Source organism: Denticeps clupeoides, chromosome 2 (assembly GCF_900700375.1).
Source record: "Denticeps clupeoides chromosome 2, fDenClu1.1, whole genome shotgun sequence".
NCBI classification, from domain to species: Eukaryota; Metazoa; Chordata; class Actinopteri; order Clupeiformes; family Denticipitidae; genus Denticeps; species Denticeps clupeoides.
This window is the reverse complement of record NC_041708.1, coordinates 5,351,680-5,367,136: the sequence shown is the minus strand read 5'-3', so window position 1 is coordinate 5,367,136 and position 15,457 is coordinate 5,351,680. Positions and strand designations below refer to the sequence as shown.

Here is a 15,457-nt window from a genome sequence, read left to right as displayed (position 1 = left end):
GCATATTAAACTTTTCATATTAGACAGTCGACATATGCTCTATGTTATTTCATTTTTGATGCTCTTATCTTGTACTGTCCACTGCCGTGACAACGTGAATTTCCCACTTGATCATCTTATCTTATCTTTACTTATCTCACCTTGTCTTGTGACTGTGTGTGTGTGTGCTTGTGTGTATGAACGTCCCCACCATGCACCCAGTGTCCTGGAATGGTCTCTGGCAGCTGCAACCCTGCGTAGGACTAAATGGTTCTTTCTCTCGGTCGGATTTCTTCGGTGCATTAAATGCTGTGCCTAAATGTCAGGGCAATAAAAAACAAAGGCCAACCAAAGTCTTTAGACTTTGGAAACCGGAGAACCCGGAGGAGAGCAAGCAGGCTTCACCCACACAAGGTTTGAGCCATGATTCAAGCTCACAACCTTAGAGGTGTGAGGACACATTGCTAAAATGAAATAACATCTATTGTTGTCTCTAAACTATCCATCTGATCTGACTAGGAGAGAAATAACTTGTTAAAGCTGCACTATCTCACGAAAGCACACTGGATTAGTTTACTTGTTCCTCAGCATCGCCTCACCTGCAGGCTGAGCAGCGTAGCTCCCGTCCTCGTGGCCTCGCTGACCTCCAGGCTGTAAAGGACCTGGCTGAAGCGAGGGGGGCTCTGGTTGTTTGGCGGCAGCACCTCGATGTACACCGTCGTTATGGAGCTCCTGTGGCCAAGGCAACCAATTATTACAGACAGTTACATAATTATTACAGATCGTTCTAAAATACCAACACAATACCACACTCACCAATGGACCAGAAGATCACAAAGTCCCAGGTTCAAACCCCACTTACTACCATTGTGTCCCTGAGCAAGACACTTAACTTGAGGGGCAGTGGTGGCCTAGCGGTTAAGGAAGCGGCCCCGTAATCAGAAGGTTACTGGTTCGAATACCGAGCCGCCGAGGTGCCACTGAGCAAATTACCATCGCCAACTCTTTAAACATCATTCTGCTGCAGACGTTGTGATGTTTTCAGGCGTGACACGAAATAAAACTAAATAGCACTGCCTCTTGAGAATTATAACTTATTGCTTTTTCATATTCCCGACATATTCCCATTATCCTTCAAGCAGATTGTTTGTTGGTAAAGATTAATTCTGAGAGTAGAACCATATGTGAGTGAATTTGGTAGAGCCACGAGGGACCCTCGCAACCGGGAGGAACGTTTTCCGGGGATTCTCTGGGTTTTCGGCATCTGAGCGTGTCACGATGCCAACCTGGAAGCTGTCCAGCGTCGGGGCGCACACCTAGATCATTCGATCTTTGTTCAACAGACTTCTGCAGTCCCGGCGAAAAATGAAAGATTTTCATGTTCCCACAATCCACGTTTAATCAGCATGTGGCCAAAACAAATACTCGCACACCTCCTGCCTTTAGTTATTAGCGTTGTGTTTCCTTTTCTTCCTTCTTCTTCTTCTTCTTCTTCACTTATCTCTTTCACAGGGCAACAAACCAAACCTGCAATTTTTCATCACATAGATTTTTCCTCCAGCTCTAATGCAATTGTTGCAGTGGTAGTTTAGTCCTCCTCGCCTTCTGACAGGCTCTCCCCATTCTGAGTTGCTTACAATGCAATTGCAGGGGAGTACTACAGGTTGAAAATGTAAAATGTTTTTTCCCCCGGCCACACAGCTTCGGAGCGGTATCGATCTTGCGGGATTCAATAATTGTGGAGAGGCAGCACAGAGGAGTCGAGATTGGATTGGTGCAGAGGGGAGGAGCCCGCGTTAAAAAAAAGAAGTCCCTCATTTCCGCCTCTCCAAGTGGAAGATGGACAGGCTGTAGGCGACAACCCTTCTTTTTTTCCCCCAGGTGAGTTTTCCATAGGAGGTGTATTGATTGAACTGTTTGTACGTGCCACACATATCAGCACAAAACCACCTAACTAACTCGCACTACCTGATATGGCCGCGCCCTTAATAATTCTGTGTACTCTGAAGTGCCCACTAGTGATTTTAAGGATTGTTCTAACCTTCCAATATTCCATGTAAAACAACATCTAATAACCGAACCATGGCTGCAATTTTCTTTCATTTTTACCCACTGAACTGAAATAGCCAACGAGCTTTGTTGCCAGGTCGGAACCCTTTGTTGCCCATTCAAGCCTGTCCTTTAGAAAGGTACCTCAAACAAGTCAGCTTTTAAACGCTCCTCGCCAGACTTACAGAACTTCACACACTCGGGCAGACACTTCCTCGGATTAAATTTACCCATTAAATGCTACTGCTAGAAAGCATCAGTTTCTGGGAGATTTGACATTTACACTACAATAGCTCCACATCAACATAAGATCACTGCTCTGAGTGTAATGTTAAGTCATCCAAATAATTATTTGAGCGAGAGGAAGCTAACCAAAATAACACAACAGGTAATAAACCATGCCAATATATATAACACAGCTGAAAAAGTCATTTGTTTGTCCTCTTTGTTTTTCTATGATGAATGAGTTCCACTTGCAAACAACGGCAAAATGATGTTTAAAGAGAAGCGTCAGAGTTATGTATCAGTGGGCTTTAATCATTCCCATGACTCCTCTCTGTCACTACTGAAAAAAACACTAGTAAGAATAATAATTAATGCTATTTGGGGACTGGGATGGCTTACCTTGTCTGTGTCACCGGACCATTGTCCATGGCCTCCACAGTCAGAGCGTAGGAGCGTCCCACAGTGAGGTTGATGTTTGGCACCACCGCAATGACACCCGTACTCGCGTCGATCATGAAACTGCCCTGAGCCCCTGCTAGGATTCGATAGGTCACCAGGCCATTGGAACCTTGATCCTTGTCAATGGCTGTAAGCTTTAAAACAACAGACCTTTACTCCTCTTGCTGATTCTCGTAATGGTACAGAAACTTGTAACAAGATTTTTTTGTAACATTATTTTATACAGTGGGAGGAAAATTAGTTGATCCTATGGTTATTTAGTAATTTTCCAATAACAAAAATAGGATCAGTCTATAATTTTAATGGTAGGTGACAGACAGAACCAAAAAAGCCTAACGCTAACCTTCTTTAAATGCATTATTTTGGCATTATTTGAATACATTATTGCCCCCATATACAGTACAGGCCAAAAGTTTGGACACACCTTCTCATTCAATGTGTTTTCTTCATTTACGTTGGTAGATTCTCGCTGAAGGCATCAAAACTATGAATGAACACGTGTGGAGTTGTGTACTTAACAAAAAAAGGTGAAATAACTGAAAACATGTTTTATATTTTAGTTTCTTTGCTCTGATTCCTGCTTTGCACACTCTTGGCATTCTCTCGATGAGCTTCAAGAGGTCGTCACCTGAAATGGTTTTCCAACAGTCTTGAAGGAGTTCCCAGAGGTGTTTAGCACTTGTTGGCCCCTTTGCCTTCACTCTGCGGTCCAGCTCACCCCAAACCATCTCGATTGGGTTCAGGTCTGGTGACTGTGGAGGCCAGGTGTCCACTTTTTGTTAAGAACATAACTCCACATGTGTAACTCCACATTCATAGTTTGGATGCCTTCAGTGAGAATTTACCAAATGGTCATGGAAGTAAAGAAAACACATTGAATGAGAAGGTGTGTCCAAACGTTTGGCCTGTACTATGTGTGTGTGTGTGTGTGTGTGTGTGTATAATTTTCCCCCAAAAAACAGAAGACTGCATTTACTATTTCACTAGATCAATGTTAAACTTTAGCTTTTGACACCCTGCGATTTGAAACCAATTGATCTTGACCTTTCGTGTCAGTCACTTGCACCGGCCTGTTTGGCTGACTCACTCTCGCTACGCTACAAAAGCACAGTGGAATGTAATCAGCAGGCTTCCAGTCATGGGATGGCAAATTCCCCAAAGCCAAACAGAGTGACCCTCCCCGCCCCGATTATTCCAGCTATAAGCCATTAATAAATGAGGCCACTAATGTTATTATTCTAAGTAAGTAAGTGGATTGTTTGCCCGAGCAGCGAGCGAACATTGATTACCCGTAATACTGTTTCCCCGGGCAGCATGTCTGTGAAAACATCGATGCTGTAGGAGGCGTTGGGGAAGGTGGGCGTGTTGTCGTTGGCATCGATCACCGTGATGCTGACGGACACGGGGCCACTCTCCTGGACGCCATCCGAGGCCATCATCTTCAGAGAAGGTGACACAGGAGACAGAAATGAATCGCATGTTACAGGTCCGCCGCGGCGAATTGTGCGAATTCGGAAACTGCTGATGCCACCGAAATCCAGACCCAGCAAGTGCCATTTTGGTTCATTTTTTATGTTAACGCAGTGAAGCAACATTATTCCACCGGGCTGGAGAGATACAGAGAGGGGAAATATGCATATAAAAGCAGACATATTTGTTTCCATTAACTTATTGGTCAGACGGCATCGGAGTCGCCCATACAGGGGGAGACGAGGGGAGTCCCCACCGTCTCACTAATCTGAGGATCACACCAGGACGCTGCAGGGCGCAGGAAATGCTGTACAGCATCTGTCAACCTCCGAATGGGTCGTGCAGACTCACACAAATTAGCTCAGGCTTCACACGGCGAGGAGACGGCACTGAATACCACAATACTGCACTCGACCGGGCACCGAAAGACAGACCCTGGCACAGCTCGGGCATGCACACACACACACACACACACACACACACACACACACACACACACACACACAAAGCCCAAGTGCTCAAAGTGCTCACAAATACAAGCACACAAGCTGTGTTTCCATTAACTTTTACACTGAAAATACACGTTAAAAAAAAATAAAAAAATGGAAATCCATAACGTCCATTGCACACCCACATATCTCTAAAGTGTACCCAGAAAAATTTCGATGTGTGTTTTTTTTATTTAAAGGCAAATGTCATTTTACAGTCTTAAAACAACCACTTTAGTCGAGAAGCACAACTCTTGCCGCTCCTACGCAAAACACTCGCCTATGAACCAGAAAAACCACAACGTGCGACATAAACATCGCACTAGTGGCAGCTCGGGAACCGAATAACAGCAGCGGGGCGACCTCGCCTGCATGTTCCGCCAACGTGAGTACATAAGTGATTTACATATAGCTGTACAAATGAGAGACAGAGAAATACATTTACAATTTTACTTTATGTATATATACATTTGTACTAAGTGTGTGTGTGTGTGTGTGTGTGTGTGTGTGTGTGTGTGTGTGTATATATATATATATATTTATATAACATATTCCAATTTTACTTAGTACAAATGTACACAAGGCCATTGGAACCTTAATACATAATACATAACCTTAATTTAATACATAAACATGCAGATAGATACAAATGTACACATCAGAGAATGAACTGTACATTCGTGCATAAATACAAATGTCAACATGTGTGCCAACGTGACGGGCTAACACCACGGATGCTAATGCCACGAACGATAAACACCACGAATGCTAGCTTTATGTTTGTGATTGTGATACACAGCTAACCCATGAGTGGGCAGCCATGAAAGGCGCCCGGGGAGCAGCGTGTGGGGACGGCGCTTTGCTCAAAGGGACCTCAGTGGCACCTTGGCGGTCCGGGAACCCTTTGGTTACGAGTCCGCTTCCTTACCCGCTGGGCCCTCCTGCACAGAGCTGGCCGCGGTGAAGCTCAGCGGCTTCTGGCGCACTCCGGAACGAACCCTGCCACTTCTGTCACGAGAACGAGACACAGCAGGATAAAAAAAAAAAGGCAAAACAAAGCCCCCGCTATGAAACGTCACACTGTGTTTAGCGCAGGTGGCCAACGAGGCAGTAAGCTCCAGTGCTCCCCCAGGGCGAAAACGGACTTTTTTCCACCTCCAAACCTGCGCAAGTGTGGCATTGACTTATATTCAGGGTCTTATACAAATGTTTTTTTTTTTTTTTTAAATGCCATACTTTTAGATGGTTCGCCCTGACGCTGACACCCAAGCAGGGTTCAGTAAAAAGCTCTTCCGAGCACTGACCACTGATGGACCCAGACATACCACCACCATCTGTCAAATAAGAGCTAAATCAGCCACAATCAATCAATATAATATGCAAAAAGAAAACTAAACTAATAATAAACCAGAAATATCTGTAATCAAGCACTAATCATAAACAAGTATATCACGTCATCCACACTCATTTTATTATTATGATATATTAGAAAGACTATGATGATTAGATGGTATATAATGTTTCTGGTCAGTCAAGCACTAGTGGGACTGTACAAAAACTATCCGACAGTTCTAGCCGGCGTTCCTGACAGCTATCCAGTCATCTGCGGCCTCGTCACACTGAGCAGGAAATGACAGGTGACGGGGCTGAAAATTGGCACAATTGTGGAATTGGTTTGGCAACAACTAAATTGCAAACAGCGTGTCCCTGGCCTAGAGGCTAATAAACGTGTTGTCGTTACTTTTTCCTGGCACGTCTAGTTCAATCAATTAAAAAAAGAGAAACTATCACATTCTGGCTTTCTTACTGATCTAGGCTGACAAAAAAGAACGTCCTCACTATATTGTACATGACAGTTATGCTTCTAAAGCTGAGTAGAAAGCCCCCAAAGAACAGTGCATCTATACGTTTGGGCTCAATTCTCCAGACACATCTCTATTCCAGATTCAAGAGAAAATGTGCATATGTGAATATGGCTAAAGGTAAATAAAGATAAAAAATCTCTTATATCACGCTGTCGCACACTCTGTTGTGTTAGCTGCTTGCAATAAGGCCTTTATTTAAATCTGCATGCATATGATCAGGTCACCAGAACACACAGAGACAATTTTGGGAAACACAAACATTGTCTATTATATCCATTCTGAAATTAGTAATATCTGTTGGTAAAACAATTGCAAAAAAAATAAAAAAATACTCAATTGAAAAATGCCACAAACTGCAGCACACAAAACCCTTGTCAATGGCACCAAAAGAGATTTACCATCAAGAAGGTTTTACAAGGTTTTACAGTCATTTTATTTTTGTGAATGTCAGTAAAACGCAACTGTAATTTCCTCTGACCTCGATTCAAAAGAAACCACTCTCAGCTTTACGCATGCATGTCCTCGCCATTGTCCAATGAAGACGCCCTTCATAACAGCAGAGGTGCAGCACTTAGCATCGGCATTTAACCAAGTTCTCCGGCAGAGCCCCCTCTGACCTGTCACTCCTTGATTCGAGGCTGGATCCGGAAAAGAAAGGGGCTCCACTCCCCCAAATGAGCCTCCTCACACCTTTAATCGCCTCTCGAATCAATAGCCAACTTCTTCCTGTTTGAGTATGGCCTTTAAAATAATTCCAAACTCCATATACACTGCTAATAAGAAGCTAAACATACACACAGAAGACACACACACACACACACACAAACGCACCGACTATTAAACCAAACAAATGTGTCCTGCCAAAGAATGAAATGAAGAAGATAGCACTGGGAGTCTTTTGTTTGTTCCACAATAGGACATTATTCTTCAACTGGCAAACACAATTGTTCTATCCCAGGGCTCCTTAAGTGTAGGACTGCAGCATAATATGCTCTATTATTATGACGTAAAAAAAAAAAAAAACATAAAAACAATAAAAAAAATCTTGAAGCTGAAAGTTGATGACACCACACAGGTTGAGTACAATAAAGATGCAAATAAATAAATAAATAAAAAGTAGTGAATCCTTATTGCTGACAACTGCACCAGACTGACATCGAATCTGACATACTTTGCACTCGTATTACAATGCAGCACATTCTGCTGGGTATTTAGGGGGTAGTGGTGGCCTAGCGCCCCCATAATCAGGAGGTTGGCAGTTCGTACCAAGGTGCCACTGAGGTGCCACTGAGCAAAGCACCGTCCCCACACACTGCTCCCCGGGTGCCTGTCATGGCTGCCCACTGCTCACTCAGGGTGATGGGTTAAATGCAGAGGACACATTTTGTTGTGTGCACCATGTGCTGTGCTGCGTATCACAATGACAATCATATGTTACAATGACTTCACTTTGGTATTAAAACAACAAAATTCTGTTAAATTCTGATATAAAATGTGTATGCAAGACTTATGGGACTGTAACACTAACATTATTAAACCCCCCCCCACTATAACTATTCCATCAAAGTCGCATTCTGCTGACAACTTGAGAGTCAAAGATTCAGTTTCACTACTACTTCATATAAAATTCTGATATTCATAAATATCATAAATCAGAACTTATTTATGCTGATCTATGTCTTAATCGCTGTTTTCTACTGCTTTCGAAACAGCCAGAGCAAAAATCTTTAATGACTAAAAGGGGTTTCTGAAAGCAGATTTCAAGAACCAACAAGGGAAGTTGGATTCATTAAATCAGATAAATTGTCACTTATTGTATGAAATGGCAACATGGCAACACTTTTATTTACTTGGATCTGAAATGAACTCTTCATAACAGATTTTTTTCTCTCTATTTATCTCCCCATATGTTTAAAATAACGTAATTTAATACATTACAACAAAATTAAATGCTCTGGTCTAAGCCTTTTAAAAAGGGCTGCCACGGGTTCAGTTAAAGATCCTCTCCAGTCTAGCATACAGATTCCCAATTCATGATACCATGACAATCATGATCATTTAAACCGTTTTTGATAACTGGACTTTAAAATTTTTGGGGGTTTTTTTTTGCTGCAGCTCCACATTTTTGACAAAATATTTCCATGCATCACCTTTTATTTTCGTGCTCAATGGACTGACTATTGCCATCGTCCCGATCAAACTCAACACTCCACGCTGTGCTCGTTCTGCCTCAGACAGCAGCTTGAGTAATTGGCACCACGCGCATGCACACATGCCGACCCCGAGTTTACACCCCCGTCACACCAATTTCTGCTCCGGCACCTCCAACGGGCTCACCGTCCCGTCACGAGAGACAGCCACTTCCTCATGTCAGAGCTTAATGCTTACACCGCGGCGGGCGAAACAAGCGAGCAATACAGCTGACTCACTTGTCTTCTCACAGACGCTGACAGCTCGGGCCTTCGGTGCGGTGCCATGCCTCCGCCCCACCTCCTTACAGTAAGAACCCATTCAGTATTCTTATGACAGAGCTGACACCGAGGCGCTGTGGTAATGCGGTGAGACCCCTGAGTTTCACAGGGGAGAAGAATACTAATGACTGGCACTTACCAAGACGCCATTGCATTCGTTTTTGGAATTGTTGTATTATTTAATGCAATTAAATGAAAAGCTACAAAAGTATTTAAACTTTGTTTGTCACTCGTTTGCTTTATTAAAAGCGTGCATAACTATTGCATGAAACTGGTTGATACCAATACAAATTCAAAAAGCCTAATTACAAATATTCATACTTTAATAAATACAAATATTCAAAATAATAGTAATTCATTATCAAACTGGTTTGGTAATTCAGATATCGACACAAGCAGACACGTTTGGCATGTTTAAATGCGCATGGAAACGGTCCTGTGTACGGTCGGTTTCTGGGTGTGTGTACGTCACATCTAGGGCTGCAACTATCGAATATTTTTGTAGGCAGGGTGGTAGTAACCTAGTGGGTAAAACACTCGCCTAAGAACCAGAAGACCCAGGTTCAAATCCCACTTACTACCATTGTGTCCCTGAGCAAGACACTTAACCCTAAATTGCTCCAGGGGGGGACTGTCCCTGTAACTACTGATCGTTCTGGATAAGGGCGTCTGATAAATGCTGTAAATGTATATGTAGTCGATTATTATGTTGAGTTTTAATCGATTAATCGAATAACTCGTAAAACAATTTGTTTCAAAAACAAAAACAAAGTAAACGGGGTCAGAGCAGTAGCGACGGCAGTCGACCTCAACGGCGCCATCTTGGGTAAATCTATATTCTAATGAATGTAGATTTGTCCATCTGTTGCATTTATTATTACTTATGTATAGGGAAGGCGTGTTTTGAGATGTAACTTATCAGTGTGTGTGTGTGTGTGCGGGTGTGTGTGCGTGTGTGTGGCGCGCGCGGGAGAATTACATGAGTGAGATCTTAGTATTTGTCATACCTCGTCACTATCGACTCATAACACAGACTACAATAATTACAATAATTACAAATAATGTACGTTCTAAGAAGCGCTAATGTTCATATCAGTTAGCAATCATAAAAATACGATTCCTTGTAGAAGCTCCGAGTCCGCTTGGAGAACTGCAGTTCACGTGAGGATGTTTTCCGTTCAGGTGCTGTAGTTTTGATGACGTACTTTTATGGCAGGACAGGTCCGTTTTACAGAGTATATGCTGCACTACGTTGTCCACCTTACGCAGCGTAAAATGGTCCCACACTTTTACGCACACCGGTATCTTCATTTGCCACCATCTTTGAAATGTGCTTCAGGTAAAACAAGCGCACCTGGCTGCAACTGGTGTGGAGCTCCACAATAGGCGGAAACACGTATACGACTTTGGTGAATGAAACGAAGCCTCGAGGCAAAGAATTTTCCCACGAACATTTTTTGTAATCAAATTATTCGGCGCTCACCGTGAACACGTAGCTCTGCTGCTCTTCGCGGTCCACGGCCTTCTGCAGCGTCAGGTAGCGGGCGATTCCGGAGGGGGTCACCGAGAAGATGCTGCCATAGTTGTCCAGGGAGATCTGCACCATGGGGTCCTTGGTCTGATGAAGAAAGGTGACATTTTTATGCACTCTGCAGTTTTTCGCTGCTGAAAACTCACATCGCTTCTGTTTATTGCAGACAAGTGATCTGTAATCAGGACCGAAATAAAATAATAAAAAAAAGGACATGCTGAATATCTAGGTCAGATCTATTTGCTTTATATGCAAATACTTGAAAAGCGTCTCCTCTTGTCGGTACGAGAGCATTATTCTGACGTACAATGGTTCCCTGAGTACTGCTGGAGGACTGCAGGTGTATTACAAAGTCAAAACGCTAATGCCTCTAATAAGCTTTGGACTCCAACCAACAAATGGCATTTGTAGGAGAGTTTTTTTTTTTTATTCTTAATTTTTTTTAACCCCGACTGAAATTTACAAGGGCACCCAGTAATCCACGCACAAAGGATGAATCGGACATTATGTTAAAAATGCAATTCAATATTCCTATTAACCTGCAAGGATAATGGGCTCTCTATCCTTCCCATTTAGGCAAAGGCTGCGGACATGGATGGATTTGCAAGTGGCCACCAGGTCCTTGCCTGGCCCTCGTTTCCTCGCCGCGTACGGCGCCGCTGAGCTTTTCCCTTTACTTCTTCTTTTATCCTAAAGCCGCAGAGTGTGAGAACAATCCAAACAAACAGGGGTCCCACCCCAGCGCCGCTTCATGTGTCACGAGCGCCGCTCGCTCTCTCCGGGCGGCTGTAACAGCCGTTTGTGATCCGCACGTCACGGCGGCAGGAGAAGAGCACCTCGGTCCTTTTTGAAGCGGCGTGTAGGTTTGTTTTTGCGGCACAACGATGGGCGGTTCTGCACATCAGGAGCGTAACTTTTTTTTTTTTTTTCCCGGCTTATCCGCGGAGGAGGCCTACAGGGCGGGGCCGGCAGGTCCCGTGTGAGAGATCCTATTGCGCTTACCCCCCTGTCTCTCTTTCTCTCTGATGCTTTTTGAATTGTCACCGCCGCATCGCCCGTTATTGAACTTGCCCGGCCAGCAGTTTAACATGTACACATCGATCAGCCAAAGAAATTGACGTAATTAAAAGCAACCGCGGCCGCGACGCCATAAACAACGAGCTTGAGCTGCCTGCGGCGACCTTGTCTAAGCCGAGGAACATGCAGGCGCTACTTCACTTTTCCGCAATCGCCATTGAACGATTTCTTTTCTTTGCAAACAGGCTTAGCGTCGCGAATAACCCCGCAGAAAAGGAGCGGTTCAGTCACACGCGAGCAGATTAGCGTCCCCCCCCACCACACACACACACACACACACACACACACAACGTCTTATTATGCGACGTAGGCTCGAAGGTCTCCTGGAGGATCTGGAACTACAAAATGATCCACTTCAAAGACATGCCCAGCAGGCTCTCGACATAAACAGGAATCAATACACAAGGAACAGGGCCATACTCATGCAAAGGAAGAAACAAATGGCAGAAACGCCCGCTGAAACCAGGAAATAAAGCAGAACGATACGTTACGATGGCCCTGGCGTTTTTGCCAGATGAGCGTGGATGGCAGCTCATTACGATCAATCACAACACAGACATGTCCAACTTCTGAAAAGAACATTAATTATGAAAACAAACAAGCTTTCATCGCTGTACTCTTATCGTAGAACTGAGTAGAACAGAGTAAGTGGAGCCAGAATAAAAAAAAATAATAGGACATGGCGGATACCTCCTCGATGTCATTATCCAGCGCGATGATGGCCAGTGGTGCAGTCAGGCTGGCGTTGCTGGAGACTGTGGTGCCCACGGGTGCCGACTCGCTGATGAAGCCGCGGTAAGTGGGCTGCTGGAAATACGGCGCCTGGTTGTTCTCGTCCAGGACTTCGATGTGCAAATTGGCAAATGCTGGGAGGGGGTGTCCATTGTCCTGCTCCGCCTGGGACCAGTAGAGAAAACCACACTGAAAATGTACAAAATGTAGCACTCTAAGCTGGTCGGAAATGAGCATAAGTGAACACATTCTCCAGAACTGCATAATTATAGCGACACCAGCTGAACACAGATATTCAGTACAGGCCATTTGTTTGTACACACCTTCTCATTCAATGTGTTTTCTTTTTGTGACCATTTACATTGGTAGATTCTCACTGAAGGCATCAAAACTATGAATGAACACATGTGGAGTTATGTACTTATCAAAAAAAGTGGAGAACTGACCTCCACAGTCACCGGACCTGAACCTGATCCAGATGGTTTGAGGTGAGCTGGACCTGTATTATGTTCATTATGTAGGGTAGCAACATGGCCTCACACCTACAAGTCTCAGACCTTGCAAGTGTGGAGTTTACATGTTCCCCCCGTCTTGGTGTGGGGTCTCCACCGAGTTTCCTCTTTCCGCCCAGATGAATCGGCAACTCTGAATTGTCCGTAGCTATGACTGTGTGTAAACGAATGGGGTGTGTGTGTGTGTGTGTGTGTGTGTGTGTGTGTGTGTGTGGGTTGTGTGTGTGTCCTGCAGTGGGCCGGAGCCCCGCCCTGGGTGAGTCTGCCAGCTGTGACCCTGAGTTACAGAACCAAGCGGTTAATTATAGCAAGTGAGTGTGAGTGATGCGCATTCTACCTTGGAATATGAGCTCCTCTGAACTGTCAGTGAAGACCAGGGTTTTACTGCAACAGATTTCATTTCTAAAGCACCGTTCAGCTTTATTGGACTAATATTTCTTCAAAGAAAACCGAGAGCATGTTAATTACCACCATAACAAACGTGGGATCTCCATTACAAAAAAAAGGCAAATGTTAGCAGAAGGCAGGGAAGATGAGGAACTTGTGACGTAATAACAGATCACAACAGAGACGGGGAACATCCAACCATGAAATTAGTGGCATCATTGGCAGAAGAACGGACGGGGTGGCTTAAAAGGTGGCGATGTGCAATAACTGACGAGTTGTGGTCCAATTCGTCTCGCATTCGTCCGTCTTTTTAATCACAAAAAAAGGACACATTCAATCATAACATTGAACCATCTGGCCAGACAGTAGTTACCTCCACACTGAAGGCCACACTCCAGAAATATCCGAGAACACATCATATTTTCCTGAAATTGACTGAAGAATTAAGCCAGGGGTCTGTATTTGAAGGACAAAAGCAGAATGAGAAGCCAAATGCAGCTAAATAAACCGCAAACCATCTACGGATTTATTGCGTTTGATAGTGGCATGGTGGAACACGGTATGGGAACCTTCTGAGGAGCAGTGATTATTGAACAATAAGTCTCTGTAAGTTTCCACTGGATGTTAAGACTCTTTAACAAGAACACATTTAGCCAGTGTGCAGTAGACTTCCTTCAAAGAGATCTATCATAACTTCTCCGGTTCTTGAACTGCTTTAATTCAGCTCCAACATTTTGCTTGGATTCCATTTAGAATTTATCTTAAAATTCTTTTATCTGCTTTTAAAGGCCTCCATGGCCTTGCCCCATCCTATCTCTCTGTTCTACTCCAGCCTTATACACCCCCTAGAGCAGATTGCGCTTCTTCTGTAGCAGCTCCCAAGCTTTGGAACGATCTGCCTGTAGAGATTCCACAGGCCTCTTCTCTGTCAAGTTTTTAAATACCCGTTTGAAAACCCATCTCTTCACTCTGGCTTCTGACGCCCTTACGAGATGTTTGGATTTGAGCTTATTTTTATTTTAGTCGCTTTTATACATTTTTACTTTTATACAATTTATACATTTTAGTGATATACACATACATTTAATGCTTTAATTTTGCTGATTTTAAGTGATGCTAGTTCTTTTTGTCCTAATTTATTCTCTGTACAGCACTTTGGTCCTGTGTTGGTTGCTTTAAGTTGCTTTATAAATAGTTGGATTATTAAATTCCTCCATTATTCAGCTTGATTTTAGACCGTATTCAGATAAAGAACACGCAGTCCTTCACAGGGGGAGGCAAGAGTAAATCTACTACCAGCTAGTATGACATATAAACAGGGGGTAGACTAAAGGAAGATTTGTGGCGAAACCAACCCAGTAAAAGTTTATCCAAGGATGAACTTTTCTGTACCTAACCACTGGATTCAAACATAATTGAATGGCTTTTTTTTTAACATCTGTGAGGGCTCTTGTTATGTGCTTAGTACAGGTGAGAGGAAAAGTTCCATTTTGGAAGAGTTATGTCTAAAGAATAGTATTAAAATCTACTTGTGTCATGATCCGGACCGGCAGGGGTTACTCCGGATCCGGAGTCTGGACCGGAGTTTCATGTTCGTCCTGTGTAATATTCCCTGATCGTGTTCACCTGGTGTATATTTATATAATTGTATAAAGCTATCCTGTTCGTGTCTGTTTGCCATTGTGCGTGTTCATGTTCCCTTGTCTCGTGTATTTTATATTAAACCCCTGTCCTGTGATCGTGCGAATGCGTCCTCCTTCACCGCCATGTCCAGCCCACCCGTGACAACTTTAGATGTTGGTTGCAAAATAGAGATCCACATACAGACCCATGTACAATTAGCAATTTGAAAATTCAGTCACTACTTTCTTTTCAACAGCTGCAAAAGGAATTTTGACTGCAGAAAAATGATTTTTTTAGACACTTTTTTTATAAAGTGTTAACCCACAATTTATGCCTCAATTCACGTTCTACAATCGAAATCAAACATACTTGGGAGAGGGATCTTGGTATTAATATTGACGACTCAAGGTGGGAAGAGGCGTGGTCTCAGGCAAGGTCTATTTCTGTTTGTAAGTAAATCTAAACTCAAGTGTCTTACCTATCTGCTGTAAATGTAATTGTGAAGCTGCGGATTATGTCCACTATATTTTTGTGCGAATCTCCAACATTACTGAATTGTGGTGTGTGCATTGTGGAGGAACTGTCCAAT

At 43.5% G+C, this 15,457-nt stretch overlaps 1 protein-coding gene across 10 annotated transcripts in view; it reads right to left on the bottom strand.

The window, feature by feature from the left end:
- pcdh15b (protocadherin-related 15b) overlaps window positions 1–15,457 on the bottom strand; it is a 209,906-nt gene that overhangs the window by 77,585 nt on the left and 116,864 nt on the right. For all 10 annotated transcript variants that reach the window (XM_028964715.1, XM_028964706.1, XM_028964695.1 and 7 more), the window contains 5 exons: window positions 12,305–12,511; window positions 10,490–10,624; window positions 4,002–4,151; window positions 2,653–2,846; window positions 579–711 (listed from right to left, as the gene is read on the bottom strand). In XM_028964715.1, coding sequence (XP_028820548.1) covers window positions 579–711; window positions 2,653–2,846; window positions 4,002–4,151; window positions 10,490–10,624; window positions 12,305–12,511 — 819 coding nt within the window. The remainder of the gene's footprint in view (window positions 1–578; window positions 712–2,652; window positions 2,847–4,001; window positions 4,152–10,489; window positions 10,625–12,304; window positions 12,512–15,457) is intronic.